Consider the following 16302-nt stretch of genomic DNA (forward strand, 5'->3'; position numbering starts at 1 on the left):
CTTTGAGTGGTCGGTGACCCTTTTCTGTCGTACTTAATACATACCTTATTTTGAAAGAGACCACAATTAGCTTAATTTTGATACCAAAATAAGCCCAATCGGCTGAAAAATAAGCAAAACAGGAGGTTTTTTCTAAACTGATGCAGAAATTTCAAAAAATTCTCCTGTGCCCAATTTTGTACCAAAAAATCTTTAAAAATTAATCTGAGGTTAACTCATAGGTATCTTACACACATTTTTTTAAAGAAAATCTGAATCATGAGAGCACAGTCAAGTATTAAAATCATTTGACTCAATTAATGAAATTTTGGAATGCAGAAATAAAGTAAATAATCAATTCACCAAATCTAGAATGCGGGAGGCCACTTTATCTAAATCATATAATTCAGTATTAATAATTGTATTATAAATTGGTATTGTTATAATAAGGCTATTATTGGATTGTAATTCAAAACTAATGATTTTTTTTTAAAAAAGAATCTTGCCAGACTGGATTTGCAGGGAATATTTCCAAGTGAAAAGACAATTGTAAAGTTTTCCTCATCCTCCTACTGCAGAGGTCCTTTTGGGAGAGAGAAGTTGTAAGTTGTAAGGAGGATTTCCTGGCGAAATGATTTGTTTCTAATGAATGTTAACTCAAAAAGGGAGCTTATAAAAGGCCTGTTTTTCAATATATAGTGCATGATACGTTCAATGATCTGTTGCTACTCTAAAATACGCAAGTGAAAATTGTTAAGTCGCATGGAAATGAGTGCTTAATTTAATGCTCGTTATGGTACTGTTCTTCTGTAATAGAACAACCTTTAGATCAACCAACCAGTTTAAATTCTGCCTTTCTCGCCCCTACCCTGTCCCCCCATTAAAAAAATACAATTCCAAGAGTAGTAAGTTAATAGGCAGGTCAAAGATCCCAGGGGAGAGAAGCAAAAAACACAGGGCATGTTCGAGCTGGATTGTCTCCATGTTCTGTTTACAAGCAAAATAGCTATCTTTCTACCAGTAAAGGGGGGGGGGTCACAGGAAGGAAACAAAGTCAGAAGGGGGCCACAGTCGGGAAAAGGTTGAGAAGCACTGTCTTAAACTGTCCCTGTCCCTAACCCCTTCCCAAAATTGCATACCATTCATTAACCAATCCCTTACGCCTGAATCAAAGTTGCCCTCTCTTGGCTCAACTAAGTGTGTTCAGAACGAAACTCTGAAGCCTTCTAACTTGACTCGTGCCAGGCATCTTAACAAATAATGATCCCCGAGCAGCAAAATGATAATACCATAATAAATAATAATAATAACAACAATAACAATTTATTATTCATATCCCGCCCATATGGCTGGGTTTCCCCAGCCACTCTGGGCAGCTCCCAACAGAATATTAAAAACAGGATAAAATATCAAACATTAAAAACTTCCCTAAACAGGGCTGCCTTCAGAAATCGTCAGATAGTTGTTTATTTCCTTGACATCTGATGGGAGGGCGTTCCACAGGGCGGGCGCTCCTACCGAGGAGGCCCTCTGCGGTTCAGACATGCAGCAGGAGGCCTCCACGTACAGTGGTACCTCGGGTTAAGAGCTTAATTCGTTCTGGAGGTCCGTTCTTAACCTGAAACTGTTCTTAACCTGAAGCACCACTTTAGCTAATGGAGCCTCCTGCTGCCGGAGCACGATTTCTGTTCTCATCCTGAAGCAATGTTCTTAACCTAAAGCACTATTTCTTAGGTTAGCAGAGTCTGTAACCTGAAGCGTATGTAACCCGAGGTACCACTGTATTTGGGACTACAAGTGGCACCATCAACCGCAGGGCAGCGGTTTCCTGGTCCAGGAAACACCAGGAAGGTAACCAGCTTGGCAGAGGCATTTCTCCGCTTCCCTTTATTTATCTCAGACTTGAGAGCGCACCGAGCCCAAGAACGAGCCCGAGCCCCAAGCCCTGGGTCCAAACGAAGCCCTGCCTGCTGCCCCGAGCGAAGCCAGCTGCTGTTCCCACGTGCGCATTCGCACCCCCGGCTTTCCGCGTCTCCTGCCTTCCGAGAGACACCCAGGCAAAGCTGCCACCCCTACCGTCAACAATCCTTCCGTAGTTCCCGGGTGGACGCGGAGCCTCTTGGGATTCGTAGTCTTTCGCTGCGCCCAGCGGGTTCCTATATAGAGAAGCGGCCGGAAGCTACCAGGCCTCCGCGACTACATTTCCCAGCGTGCTCGTCGACGCGGACGGTTGGCTCCCATGAGCCTCGGCGGCAAGGTTTGAAAAAGAGCGCAGGTGAGGTTCTTTAGCTGGGGCGGCTGTGCGCTTAACGGGGCGAGAAGGGCTGCCGTTGGCTGGGCGCCGTCCTTGGGATAGGATTGATTTCTTCTGTTTCGTGGGGGGAGACCAGCTGGTTCTCGCACCCGATTGTATGTCGTTTTAAAAGTAAGTAGATAATTGGTGGCCCTGCCTTTGCCCCTTTCGGTCTGCATTCGGGTCCGGGGTCCGAGCGGAACGGCGTGCTTTATTATCAAGCCCATAGCTGAGCTGGTAGCAAGCCTGTAGTTGCAGGCATCGTTGCATTATATCTTATGTTTTTGAAGTAACGCACCTGCGCTTTGAATCCGAATCTTGGTAGTGCAAAAAAAAAAGCATGCTAGACTTTACTAGAGATGAACTTTTGAAGCCATGGGGGAGAAAAACAGCTTTCATTGTCCTGAAGCAAATTCACAGGAAAATTGGGGAGGAAAACAAACCCACAGTGCCGTGTTGTTGTTTTTTAAAGCACTCCTTACCTATCAAAAGCCACTTGAGGAATACAATGATCATGTCTGGTTTATTAAAAGTACAGTTTATTCAGGCGATAGTGGCTGTGCATCTGACCCATACGAGCCCCTGCTAACATGCTAAATCTGTATTTTCACTCTAAGTCTGTAGGTCACTTTAAATACATGTAAATCGGAGGTATGGCATAGGATGCGCTCAGTGTTTTGCTACAGCTGCACATTTGTGGAATATCAGCATCGTTGCTGGGCCATCTTACCTGAAACTTGACCATGTTTCTTATCTAGGCTTTTGGTCCTTAATTTGTAGTGTTTTAAATACTTGTTGCCTCTTTTCAGAGGTTGGGATGTGTTAAGCCTGCCTTTTATATTATGGGTGTGTTTTTTGGTTTTTAATTTGTTTTGGTTTCATAGTACTTTTTTTCGGGACGTGGGTGTCGCTGTGGGTAAAACCTCAGCACCTAGGACTTGCCGATCGCATGGTTGGCGGTTCCAATCCCCGCGGCAGGGTGCACTCCCATCGTTCGGTCCCAGAGCCTGCCAACCTAGCAGTTCGAAAGCACCCCCGGGTGCAAGTAGATAAATAGGGACCGCTTACCAGCGGGAAGGTAAACGGCGTTCCGTGTGCTGCGCTGGCTCGCCAGATGCAGCTTGTCACACTGGCCACGTGACCCGGAAGTGTCTGTGGACAGCGCTGGCTCCCGGCCTATAGAGTGCACAACCCTAGATGAGCGCACAACCCTAGAGTCTGGCAAGACTGGCCCGAACGGGCAGGGGTACCTTTACCTTTACATAGTACTTTTTAACTTTGCACTCTTTTGTAAGTTAATTTGGGTTACTTTTTGTGTAAAAACAACAACAACAACTAAATGCAATTAATGCTACTTCACATCCTTGCAAAGCTTCCAATGAAGGTTCCAAAGAAGACACTCGAAGGACTATGGCACTAAATTGGCCTTCTCAGTATGGTGTCCACTGTCCACCAGATGTTTGGATTACAAGTCCTGACAACCATGGGAATAGCCAGCACTTCAAGTAGTTGTACTCCAAAACATCTGATGGGCACCAGGTTGATGATGACTCCGTTAAACTGTACTGTAGCTGTGCCCATTTTTTCACTCTCCTCTCCTTTTCTGCAAGGAAAGTTCAGACAAACAGGACAAGTCAACTCTAAAATCTAATTGATACTTACAATCTGACATATGAGTTCACATGATGAAGAAATTTGTGTAGAGGTCCAAATTTCATGTTATTGGATGTTCCATTCAAGCAACTCTCCCCCCCCCCCCGCTTTGTCTTCTTTAATAGGATGGAGTCTAATTTGGATAAGCCATCAATGCTTAGACCATCCTTTATTTCTGCTGTTGAATTGTCCCCAAGAATTATTCCTGTGGATGTTAGTGACATTAGGAAGAATCTCTATAGTGATTTATCATCAATCTCTGATATAAGCCAGGTAAGGGAATTGGACGACTCCAAGTGATAATGACAATGTCTATTGTACTGTACTTGTGAAAGTGACCCACGCAGAAATGGCTGAGGTGCATGTGATGTCTTGGAATACTCAGTTGCTCATGGAATTAAACAGTTTGTAGTCCAGCTTCTGTGTGGGAAGTTGTTCCCCATGTGGAATAACCTAGCTGTGTATAGTCTATTGAGATTAAAGGCTCATAAAACCAAGAGCCTTGAGTATATGGCAATATTGTTAGACAGCACTGTGGTTTTACTCTTTCCCTCTGTAGAGAGAGAGCTTGGAATCCAGAGAACGCATTCATGTTTGCCTGCGCATTAGACCATTGATGCAGTCAGAAAAGGAAGGTGATTCTCAGGTGTGATTTAAAAATAAATTCTAAAAGCAAAATTTGTTTAAGAATGCCATCTGCTGAACTAAAAATATCTATTATCTATCTCCCCTTTCTTACAGAATTGTATTTCTGTTCTCGACGCATCAAGTGTTATATTAAAAGCTCCCAAGTCTTCCAAGGTATTCCGGCTTAGTGAAAAAAACTTGCAGCAATTGGTGCAGAAATTTACTTTTTCACAGGTAAATAAAGTGTAAAGGGCTATTGGCGACTCATAACCCTTAGTATGGAAACTTTGCACATAATAATGCTTGAATACTTCTCACTGATTTGAAAAGCTTAAGAAAATATAGTCTTGAAAGAAATTGTCTGGAATTTCAGTATGGAAAGCCATAAAATATCTTCTTATTAACTTTTTAGGTATTTGGCCCTGAAACAACCCAGGAAGAACTCTTTGAAGGGACTGTGAAGCAGCCAGTGCAAGACTTCCTGAAGGGACACAGTCGCCTTGTATTTACCTATGGTGTTACAAATGCTGGGAAAACATATACATACAAAGGTACTACTGAGCATCCGTATTTCTCTGGACAAATTGTTAACTTGAGTTCCGTGTTACTTGTGTATGCTCTGTGTCATCAAACTGTGTGCTACAGTTATTTCAACTCTCTGAACTACTTATTTTTATTTGGAATATGTGTATAATATGAAGTTTTAAATAATGCATTTTGAATTGGAACATAGGAAACTGGTTTTGTAACCCCGTATAGTAGTTGTAGTAGTAATAATAATTTATTATTTATACCCCACCCATCTGGCTGGAATATGTGTATAATATGATGTTTTAAAAAATGCATTTTGAATTGGAACATAGGAAACTGGTTTTGTAACCCCGTATAGTAGTAGTAGTAGTAGTAATAATAATTTATTATTTATACCCCACCCATCTGGCTGGGTTTCCCCAGCCACTCTGGGCTGCTTCCAACATAATATTAAAAATACAATAAAACATCAAACATTAAAAACTTCCCTAAAAAAGGATGCCTTCAGATGTCTTCTAAATGTCAGACAGTTGTTTATTTCTTTGACATCTGATGGGCCTTCTAGGTACTCTAAAGCAGGGGTCAGCAACCTTTTTCAGCTGTGGGCTGGTGCACCGTCCCTCAGACCATATGGTGGGCCAGACTATATTTTGGGGGGAAAAGGAACGAATTTCCTACACCCCACAAATAACTCAGAGATGCATTTCAAATAAAAGCACACATTCTACTCATGTAAAAACACACTGATTCACAGACCGTCCTCAGGTCGGATTGAGAAGGTGATTGGGCCGCATCCGGCCCACGAGCCTTAGGTTGCCTACCCTTGCTTTAAAGGGTTGTTCCAATCCCTGCCCCCTGAAATATGAGTGAATGGAATAGATCTAAGTATGAACAGCACAAATGGATTTCTAGTTGACCACCAATATGGGTTTTCCAGGGGTGGGGGAGGGATTACTACATTCAATTGACTTGATCTGTTTTAGCATTTCTGTTCTAGTAAAGAAAACTGAAAAGGCATACTGTGATAATTTTATGCTCTCTATAAATATTTCAAACTTTTCCAATAGCCAAAAGTATTAGAAATGAAATACTTGACTTCGGTGAGTAGGGGTAAAGCGTATTCAGTGTGGTTTAAATGTTGCTTTCCAAAATGGGGGTTGAATATATTTTTATTGGAATGCTGATCCTGTCACCTTGTGCTTACTCCAAGGGTAGCTCTAATTCCACATGTATACAGTTCATGTTGCCTCCTTGCCCCCTTTTCCTGATTCTGCTCCAAAAGAGTGTTCAAAGTTCTGTCAAATCGTCCTTCTGGCAGGTACTAATGAAGATGGTGGCATTCTCCCAAGGGCGTTGGAGATGTTGTTTAAGCGCATCCAAGGCAAACTGTATTCAGAGATGGATCTCAAACCCCATCGTTGCCGAGAACACAGAAGGCTGACCAAAGAAGAAATCAGAGAAGAAACATCTGTCAAATGCTCACTTCTCCGTCTTATAAAAGAGGTGTGTCAATTTAGAATGCAATCCTGAATACTTACTAGGGATTTAAGCCCCACTAAATCAGTTGGACAGATTTAGAATTATGATAAGTTTTAATAACAACCATTTGTAAAGAAACTGAAAATGGCTGTGTATGTGCGTGTTTTTGTATGTATGTATACATATACACGGGGACGCAGGTGGCGCTGTGGGTTAAAGCCTCAGCGCCTAGGACTTGCTGATCGAAAGGTTGGCGGTTCGAATCCCTGCGGCGGGGTGCGCTCCCGCTGCTCGGTCCCAGCGCCTGCCAACCTAGCAGTTCGAAAGCACCTCCGGGTGCAAGTAGATAAATAGGGACCGCTTACTAGCGGGAAGGTAAACGGCGTTTCCGTGTGCGGCTCTGGCTCGCCAGAGCAGCGATGTCACGCTGGCCACGTGACCCGGAAGTGTCTCCGGACAGCGCTGGCCCCTGGCCTCTTAAGTGAGATGGGCGCACAACCCCAGAGTCTGTCAAGACTGGCCCGTACGGGCAGGGGTACCTTTACCTTTACCTTTATACATATACACATATTACCAAAATTCACTATGCTCTGACCAGAGTTTTCTATGTTGGTGTGATGGTTTTTTTGGCTGTGGGAATTCTTACCTATTTGGCAGAGACTCATTGAGATTAATGGACCACTTGGCCATGTCCATTCATTTGGTGAGTCAACTCTGAGTAGGATTCACATTGGCTGCAACTCATGTGCTTGCTGTGATTGTCCAAAATGCCAGAGAATCTGCTGTGCTTCTGCCTTTACCTTTTCTGCAGTTTGACGTATCTTCATACATTTCTGTTCAGTTTTGTAGAATCTCAGTTCAAGAATAAAAGGTGATTTGACCATGTTAAATACATAAAGAGAAAAAGAAAATATCCCTGCCTTTCAGTGACAAATCATATCCGAGGTGCCATAATAAATAGTCTATATTGCAACAAAGTAGATTGTCAATGTGATACCAGTAGTAGAGAGTGGCATAATAAAAACCACATGGGCACCACATATTATGTAATGATTAAAGCTGTTTGTACATAATATAAAGGGCAAGCAGGTGTGTCCATTGAATTTTGCAGAGGCAGAAGCAGGAGCTGGCCTCATCCTGGCGTTGCTGTGCTAGTTGTACATGCATGGGCACTTCCCTTTGAAGGTTTCTTCGCCATGATTAGGACCCCATTGACAGGATTCACTTAATGAAACCCGTCAGCAGAATCTTAGCGCAGTGGGGCTCCCATCGCCTTCTCATCCCCCCCCCCATGGCCACTTGAAATTGCCTTATGGGGGTCGGGAGAATCCTGGTACAGTGCTTGGTGGGAGGAGAGATTGTTCTGCCTGTCAAGCTGGGATGCTTGCACAGATGAGACATTTCTAATAGTGTCATTTTGAATTCCAGCCTAAGTGCGTGCCACTCTTTGACACTAACTGGGGGGGGGGGGTCGGGGAACTGCCAGGGGAATCCTACCAGCGGGGGTGGGGGGAGGAAGAAAGAGCTTATTGTTGGAGATGGGATTGTAGCACAGCCCCACATATTTTTTTAAACACAACAGGCCTCAAATTTGTTCATGCTACACATAATTATTTATTGATAAAATTACGCTGGAACATGGAAAACGAAAAGAAACGACTCATACCATTACGTGATTTATAATATGATCATGGGGCACCCAGAAAGTATAAAACAATGCAGCTGCATAAGAACATCAATCATTCACAAAATATAAATGAGTCTCTTACATATATACAAACTCAGTGAGAGGTGTGAGCTTGCTTTTGCCAGGAAATCTCATTTATATTAGGTCTAGTTTGAGGCAAACAAACTCTCATCTCATCAATGCAAATAAGTCTTTTTCTTTTCTGATCTTCCATATTTGTCAGAGTTGAAAATGCCTGTTCACAATATTATGTCATGGAGAACTGTAGAAGAGTAGCCAATGCTATTCTCCAGCACTCTGTTCGAATGGTGATTCTGGATCACAGCTAGCATTGTCCTCAATATCACTTGATGCTCTCGTTTTGAAAATATATTTATCCATATTCTACACATAGATAGATGGGCACTATACTACACTCAAATGATTAAATGTTTCTTTGGGTGTCCTTGAATCTTCCCACATTTGCCATCCTCTCCTGCCACACCCTTTGAAAACTACTGCCATAGGCCATGTTGTCTGGGGCTGATTGGACCTGGCGGCCAACAACTTATGGAGGGCACCATGTTGAGTTCCAGCTAATGTAACATTGCTTCGTCACAGAGGTCCATCCCTGTACTGTCCATGCTTCCTTCCTATGCCATTGTTAAATTTTTTTTTTTTTTAAAAAATTGTCTGACCAGCATGCAACTGTTATAAAAAAACAGGAACAAAGGGAGCTGCCTTATATCATTGGTCTAGCTAGCTCAGTATTGTCTACACTGACTGGTAGCAGCTCTCCAGGGGTCCAGGCAGAGGAAATCCCCATCCCTGCTGGCGACTGAACCTGCATTTGCAAAGCCGATGCTGTCCCACTGAGCCATCGTACCTTCTCAAGTGCTAAGTATGCTCTGGTACGAATACTGTCTTGTTATGGAAATTGCGGCATGAGTTGGAATCTGCTTCATCAGGTGCATGAGAGGAGGAAGAAAACTTGGTGATCCAAAGGCAAAAAAATACAAGAAATAGCTGTAGGTGTTTCCATTGCTATGCAGAGCATAAACTCAGCAGCCTCATGTTTGAACTTTTCTGGAGGAGTTGTGGAATTGTGGTATTTCCATGGAGATTGAAATGTTCTTCCACTGACTTCTGAATTGTTAACATATCCAGATTACTTTGTGAGCTACACAAAGTCGGTTCTGGCCCATGAATGCTTATTCCTCCGGCCCTTAAAGTGCCATACAATGCTGCTGTTGCAGCAGCAGACTCGCATAGGTATGCCTGCTAAGGCTATGGTTACCATAGAAATGGCAATTTCATTACAATGATCCATTAGCACATCCTAATTTTCCAGTCCTGCCATAGAAAATACGATAGATGATAGTAGTATCAGTAGAACATCTAGGATAACCCATATTTTGTTTCTGTCTTAATTTTCAGGTTGATTATCCAAGTGTCATTAATGGGAATCGCAGTGGAATTGCTGATAATTCTGATGGTAAGTTACGTAGCCGAAAGCCAAAATTAGGCTCCATAAATTCAGCGTGCACTATTGCCATAGTAAGTAATGCTGAAATGAGACTTCCTCTGATACTTTGAAAAGCTGTCATTTTCCAACCTTGGATCTTGTACTGCAAACAACAATGCTGTCTGAACAATGTTCAGTGCTATTGAAGCAGCCTGCTTTAAATCACATCGAGATGGACTCACTTCAGCAGAATGTTAATGCCACTCCATTGTTCCGACAGAGTTGGATGAACTAGCGAAAGAAGCTGAACAATCTAATGTGGATGAAGGGAGAGGTGCAAAATTCTCCATCTGGGTTTCGTTCTGTGAAATTTATAATGAGTGCATTTACGACCTGCTGCTCCCAGTGTCCAATGACAAAAGAAGGAAGGTGTTGCGTCTGTCACAGGATGTAAAAGGCTGTTCATATGTTAAAGGTAACAAATATCTTAAATCTTTGGTAACCAGTTTCAGTAGCCTTAAGGTGTCCTGCTTATTCAGTGCCCAGGCTGTGTGCAAACTAGCTTTTAATTCAGTGTAATGCTCCTAACTCACATTCTTATTTCCCTTAATTTCTTGCTTTAATTCTTGTTCAGTGGTGAATAATGAACCATTTCTATTTCTTGAAGATCTACAATGGATTCAGGTTTCAAATTTCAAAGAAGCTTTTAAGCTCATGCAACTAGGCCTGAAACATCAGAGTTTTGCTTCCACAAAACTGAATGCCAATTCCAGTAGAAGGTAAGAGGCCGATAGTAAAATCAGGTTATGTTCAATGTGTACTAGCATAATGGTTCACTTTCAGCTTTTACTTGCAAGTTTATGCAACACAGACTTGTTAAAGTAATGCCCAGTACCTAAGGAGCCCTACACCGTTCTTGCTCAGATGTGTTTCTTGAAACAATCACCCACATGCTTGTATCTTGTGCTGAACTTTGGGGCTTTTAATTATGTGAAGTTTTCTGTGATTTAATAAATAGTAATGGGTAGGTGGAGGGACGCAGGTGGCGCTGTGGGTTAAAGCCTCAGCGCCTAGGACTTGCCGATCGAAAGGTCGGCGGTTCGAATCCCTGTGGCGGGGTGTGCTCCCGCTGCTCGGTCCCAGCGCCTGCCAACCTAGCAGTTTGAAAGCACCTCCGGGTGCAAGTAGATAAATAGGGACCGCTTACTAGCGGGAAGGTAAACGGCGTTTCCGTGTGCGGCTCTGGCTCGCCAGAGCAGCGATGTCACGCTGGCCACGTGACCCGGAAGTGTCTCCGGACAGCGCTGGCCCCTGGCCTCTTGAGTGAGATGGGCGCACAACCCCAGAGTCTGTCAAGACTGGCCCATACGGGCAGGGGTACCTTTACCTTTACTTTACCTTTAATGGGTAGGTGATTCCTTGGAGATCCAGTGTGATTTTTAATGTTAAGTATAGTAAGCACACAACACAGGGCTTGCGTTCCGGGCGATAACGCGTAAAGCCAAAATTGCATATGGTCAACACACATTGGGTGCAACGGTGTGTAGGATTGCCAAAGTCTTTTTTCCAAGACACCTACTCCCTTAAAAAAAAATTGGCCAAGTGCATAAAGCTGAATGTGTACAATGTGTGTAAGTTGCAGACTTACTGTACTCCATTGGAGAATAGGGCAGTGAAGAGGCCTGCAATATTCTAAAATCCTTATCTGGGATGTTAAAAGAAGTTAATATGCATGTTTATGTATCTTCCAAATGGTATAAATATATCTTAAAATCTATCACTATATACTAGAATGGAAGAAGTGCCTCGAGGTTAAGAGCTATTAAGATTTTCAAAATGGCAGAAGGCTGCAACGTGTTCACTGATGTTTAAAGATAGCATTGCTGGCAGCAACGTCTGTGTATTTTTGATCTTTCAGCCACAGTATATTCACTGTGAAAATGCTAAAAATTGATCCTGAAGCAACTCGTGTGATGCAAGTCAATGAGTAAGTTTTGTATTTCATGTGTTCTTACCGATTAAAATTGTAAGACCAGGCAACCTAAATTTCCCACTCCTTTTCTTTATCTCCAGATTATTCCTCTGTGACCTCGCTGGCTCAGAGCGTTGTACACGAACCCACAACGAAGGAGAGAGGTTGAAAGAGAGTGGGAATATTAACACTTCCTTGCTCATTCTAGGCAAATGCATCAGTGCCCTGAAGATGAGCCAGCAATCAAAGTAGGTTCTGGGAAAGTGTTTCGCTTCATGTTAAGGGATGGGAGCGGGGGCTTCTAGCAGCTCTCTGTAAAGAGAAGGAAAACAGCTTTTGAATGAGAGAAGTATGCATATTCCTCATGCAGATCTCTGCTACCTTTCATGTAACTTAGGTGATTAAGAGAGACCTAGACTGCTTAACAGCCTGTCCTTAACCCCCCCCCCCCACATGACATGATCCCTACAGGATGCGAATCCTAACAAGCGGGAAATGGTGTAAAAGGAGGCAGAGTGCTTTAAAGAGCCAGAAATTGCCTTATCTTTCCAAATGTCACCTTTAAGCCTTTAACCAGTCCTTAAATAGGAGTAAGAGATCTTTCCATTTTTAGGGCAAGCACATCCTTTTGCTAGTCCGGTGAAGCATGATACTTGACCAGTTCTCAATTGGCAGTGCAGTTTCCAAGCTAAAATAATAGATGATGATGATGATTTTTCAAAACTGAACTAAAACATGCAAGTGACAGGGCCATAATGTGATTATAATATATTTAAAAAGCTTTCTCCTGCCAAAAGTGCTGTGTTACCCAAGTTTGCTTGATCAAAGAAGCAAGCCAAAAACCTCACTGACTGTACAACACTTACTTTAAAAATGGATGCTCAAACCAAGCTTGCTGCATGTCTGCTACTTGTTTCCCAGTGAACACCTGCAGTGTTTTGAAAGGACAGTTGATGTTCATAAGCGTGAGAGGTACCCAGTAAGATGCTGAATCTGTGTGCGGCTGCCCCATGTGGTGAACCACTGCAGGTAGCAGCCTTCTCCGCAAAGAACCCACTCTTCTGCTCTGGAAGGAGTATTCAATGGCTTTCTGTTCTGGCTGAGCCTTCCTTGAGCAACATACTCTGCCTGAGCTCTGGCGTACTCACACATTGTTGGTTTTTGTTTGGTTCTGGCCTACCCTTTGGTATTAACTTGTTATTTGGTCCCAACTACTGACTTTCTCCTATGGTTTTCAGTTTGGGGCTTCCTTCAGGCTGCTGCCCACAACCCATCCTTAATGACAATAATCCTTTACCCCCTTGTCTTTTGGATCTCTGTAGAAACTTTAAAAAAACAAACAAACTGGGAAGCATGTGGTGAAGAAGCTACAGGCCTGAATGGACCTAAGCCTTTCAGTCTATGCCTCTTTAAAATGAAGCTTGGCCCCATATACTAGAAAATGGGCTTGAAAACACTCTTCTAAAAAGTGAACTGCAGCTGACTTGTTTGTTTCATTTTCAGGCTGCAGCAGCACATCCCCTTTCGGGAAAGCAAGCTGACTCACTTCTTTCAAGGCTTCTTCAGTGGTAAGGGGAAGGTCTGCATGATAGTGAACGTCAGCCAGAGCGCCTCTGCGTATGATGAAACCCTCAACGTGCTCAGGTTTTCAGCAATTGCTCAGAAAGTAAGTGTTCACATTTGTATGAAACTGGAAATAGATTATGAAACTGGAAATGTATGAAACTGGAAATAGATCACCATGCAGTTAGAGACATGCAAAAGGCTATGGGTCAGCTAGCTGGCATCTGCCCTTTGAGCTCTTTTGAAGGGCAGGTGAATGTTTCAGAAGTCAGAGATGGATGCCTGGATGGAGAGGGCCTCCGGGTTATAAAATGCAGTGCTCCCATCTTATTGTAAAATGAGACATAGCACCTTGACATTAATGACCTAGAGAGGCAGTGGGCTCTGTCTTGTTGGGGGTCTTCAGAATGAGGCCAGACAGCCGTTACTTGGGGTGTTCATTCAGTGGATTTCATTCAGTGTGTTGAGCTAGTTGGATGGCCTGCAAGGAGGTGTTTGGCTACCTGAATGGCATGCAAGACCCACTCCACAACCTCTGCTTCTGTGTCATAATAAAGAAGCTATATGGCATGGGTTTGTGCTGGAAGAAAGCATGGATTCTGGAAATCCTTAAAATGAGCAGGGTTTTGTTTTTGTTTATTTTGGCAGGAAGCTTTAATAGCAGCTAAAACCACCGTCACAAACTGGCTTTCATATGTTTTTTGCTTCCTTCCTAAATAGGTCATGGTCTTAGATTCCAATGATTCTCCCCCAGAAGAGTCATTTGAGCAGATGGCTGTCAAAGCTGAATCTGAAATGAACACTGAAGAAGATGTGCGCTTACCTGTTAAAAGAGCAACTGTACTCTGGGAGAGGACTTTGGAGGATGTGATGGAAGATGAAGAGGAGGGGGAGGGGGAAGAGCTAGAAGAAGATGGCAGTGGGATGTATGATGTAAACTCTGTGGCAGAAACCAGACTTGACAGAGAGGCTGAGCCTGAAGAAATGCCAGACCAAGTGGGAGATGAAGACAGTGACATTGTCATTGAAAAAGAAAAGTACCAGGTATGCCCTTATGACAGGAATAGCTATGTGAATCTGTTGCAGCAAAAAGGAGGAATGCTGGAAAATAAGAGCCACTGAGTTAATTTGGGGCGTTTACAGTCTGCTTTTCTAAGGTGTTTCATACTTCAATCTGCTTTCATTTTTAAAAATGAACGTAGCAGCCAGTTTGAAAACAATAAAGATGCACCGAAAAATGTCTGCTGGATAGGGCTGCCCACCTGTCAGGTGATCTGATGTCACGATAATACCCTTTTTGCCTGCTTGGTTTGAAATCAGTTGTGGGTGAAGGTACAGCTTGCAAAGTTTCGGTAGTCAGACCGTCAGTTCCTGCAAAGTGCTTTGCAAGGGGCTTTGCAGGATAGCTATTATGAAGCCCTGTGCAAAGGGCTGTGCAGGGATGATAGGTGGGACCTACAGATGCGCTTTGGACTGAGCCAGGCCTGTCCCACGCTTAAGGTTCTATTTGAGATTGGGTGTAGGGCAGGGCACAATGGCTTGGCTGATATAGCCTCGTGAGCCAAATGGGGTGGTTCTCCACCGTTGCCACAGGTTAAAGCTTGGGATTCGGTGGGCTCTCAAACTTTGTAATTTGATTCCAGGACTTCCTGCGTTTCTATAAACCATTTTAGGTTTTCCAAATTTCCCTAGGGATTCACCAGAATGCATTTTTACGTCCGCCTTTCTTGTGACTCACAACGTGAGAAGCCACAGGCTTTGGGGCTCCCCGTAAACAAAATGACTTGATGCGCCGCAACAATGAATCCCTAAACATGCTTTCCATGTGCTGACTCTGCTCCTGGTGCTCCTGTTTAGAGGCTGCTTGCTATAATAGAAGATCTGAAAAACAAGCTGATTGCCGAAAAGAAGGACAAGCTGCTCATGGAGCTGAAGATCCGTGAAGAGGTCACACAGGAATGTGCTCAGTATTTTGCAGAAAAGGACAGCCATTTCAAGTAAGTTTGCTGATCTTGTATTTCCGGAGGGCTTGCCAGCATTTCTTTAATGTTCGGGATTGGCATGCATCCACATACAGCCCAATCCAGCAGCCAGCTGGCTATGAACTGTGCGCTGATACCCAAGGGAACAAGGCACGCTTAATGTGTGTGGCTTCTTTATGTGCAAACACGTCAGCTTTCAAGGTGCCTGGTTGAAAATACCCCCATGTGCATCTTGCACCATGTCCTCTTCCATCCTTTTGTCTTAAGACCTGCACCAGCAGTTGGTGCTTCCCAGGAGCCCAGGGGCTTAGGATCATTGCTCTTCCTGACATTTTGCCTTTTGCTGCTGCTGCTGCTGTCATCCTCCTCTGGAGTATAGGAGGTTTCTCTTTGGGAGAACCATTTGACATGTATTTCATTTCCGTCACTGGTTAAACTTAGGACATTTGTTGGCCTTACGCAAGAAATCATGGAGGACAACTGCGAGGAGCGCATGCAGATTTACAAGGACTTGGTGAAGGAATGCATCCCACTGCCAAATAGCAGAGAAGAAGCAGAAGAGACTCAAAAGGTACAGCGTAATAAGACTGGGAATGCCAGTAACCTTATTCTCCCTCAAACCTCTTAAGAGATGTATTTCTAAAGTTTAGCTCTCAAACTCACTGGGGTCCTAATGTAAAAATGGCACCAAACCAATGTGGTTGTAGGGCTCTTGCTGTGCCAACAAAGTCAGACTATATAGTTCTGCTACCTGAGAGACACTTGAGATGCTCGCAATTTGAGACTACAGGGATCTTTCCAAAGGTAAAGCCCCCTTTCTATCTGAAATATAAACCTTTCAACAGATAGGTTAGCTAAGTCTAACCACTGGGTCCCCTGATTTTGAATGCATTGAGGAAGAACAAGAACATGCAGCCATACAGAAGGACCACATCTCAATTGCAGAACTTCTGCTTTGAATGCTGAAGTTCCCCAATCCAGTCCTCAGCATCTCCATGTAAGTGCTGGAAGAGAACCCTGACTGAAATCCTAGAGAGCAACTTGCCTGAGTTTCACCTGCACAAACTCAGCTTTATGTGGCTGAAGGCCAGC

General features: G+C 43.5%; 1 protein-coding gene across 2 annotated transcripts in view; it reads left to right on the forward strand.

The window, feature by feature from the left end:
• The first annotated feature begins 2120 nt into the window (after nucleotides 1–2120).
• The window catches only part of KIF20B (kinesin family member 20B), a 38306-nt gene continuing 24124 nt past the window's right edge, over nucleotides 2121–16302 (forward strand). Inside the window, exons 1-15 of one of the 2 annotated variants that reach the window (XM_083740844.1) lie at nucleotides 2121–2254; nucleotides 4051–4198; nucleotides 4485–4571; nucleotides 4667–4786; nucleotides 4965–5103; nucleotides 6402–6586; nucleotides 9666–9723; nucleotides 9974–10168; nucleotides 10361–10472; nucleotides 11612–11680; nucleotides 11767–11913; nucleotides 13169–13331; nucleotides 13949–14272; nucleotides 15086–15225; nucleotides 15652–15781. In XM_083740844.1, coding sequence (XP_083596970.1) covers nucleotides 4052–4198; nucleotides 4485–4571; nucleotides 4667–4786; nucleotides 4965–5103; nucleotides 6402–6586; nucleotides 9666–9723; nucleotides 9974–10168; nucleotides 10361–10472; nucleotides 11612–11680; nucleotides 11767–11913; nucleotides 13169–13331; nucleotides 13949–14272; nucleotides 15086–15225; nucleotides 15652–15781 — 2016 coding nt within the window. In that variant the 5' untranslated portion in view covers nucleotides 2121–2254; nucleotide 4051. Of the gene's footprint in view, nucleotides 2405–4050; nucleotides 4199–4484; nucleotides 4572–4666; nucleotides 4787–4964; nucleotides 5104–6401; nucleotides 6587–9665; nucleotides 9724–9973; nucleotides 10169–10360; nucleotides 10473–11611; nucleotides 11681–11766; nucleotides 11914–13168; nucleotides 13332–13948; nucleotides 14273–15085; nucleotides 15226–15651; nucleotides 15782–16302 lie in introns of both variants that reach the window. The other variant, XM_083740843.1, reaches the window with a different exon arrangement.

The sequence above is a fragment of the Podarcis gaigeae genome (assembly GCF_964106915.1).
Source record: "Podarcis gaigeae genome assembly, chromosome: 5".
NCBI classification, from domain to species: Eukaryota; Metazoa; Chordata; class Lepidosauria; order Squamata; family Lacertidae; genus Podarcis; species Podarcis gaigeae.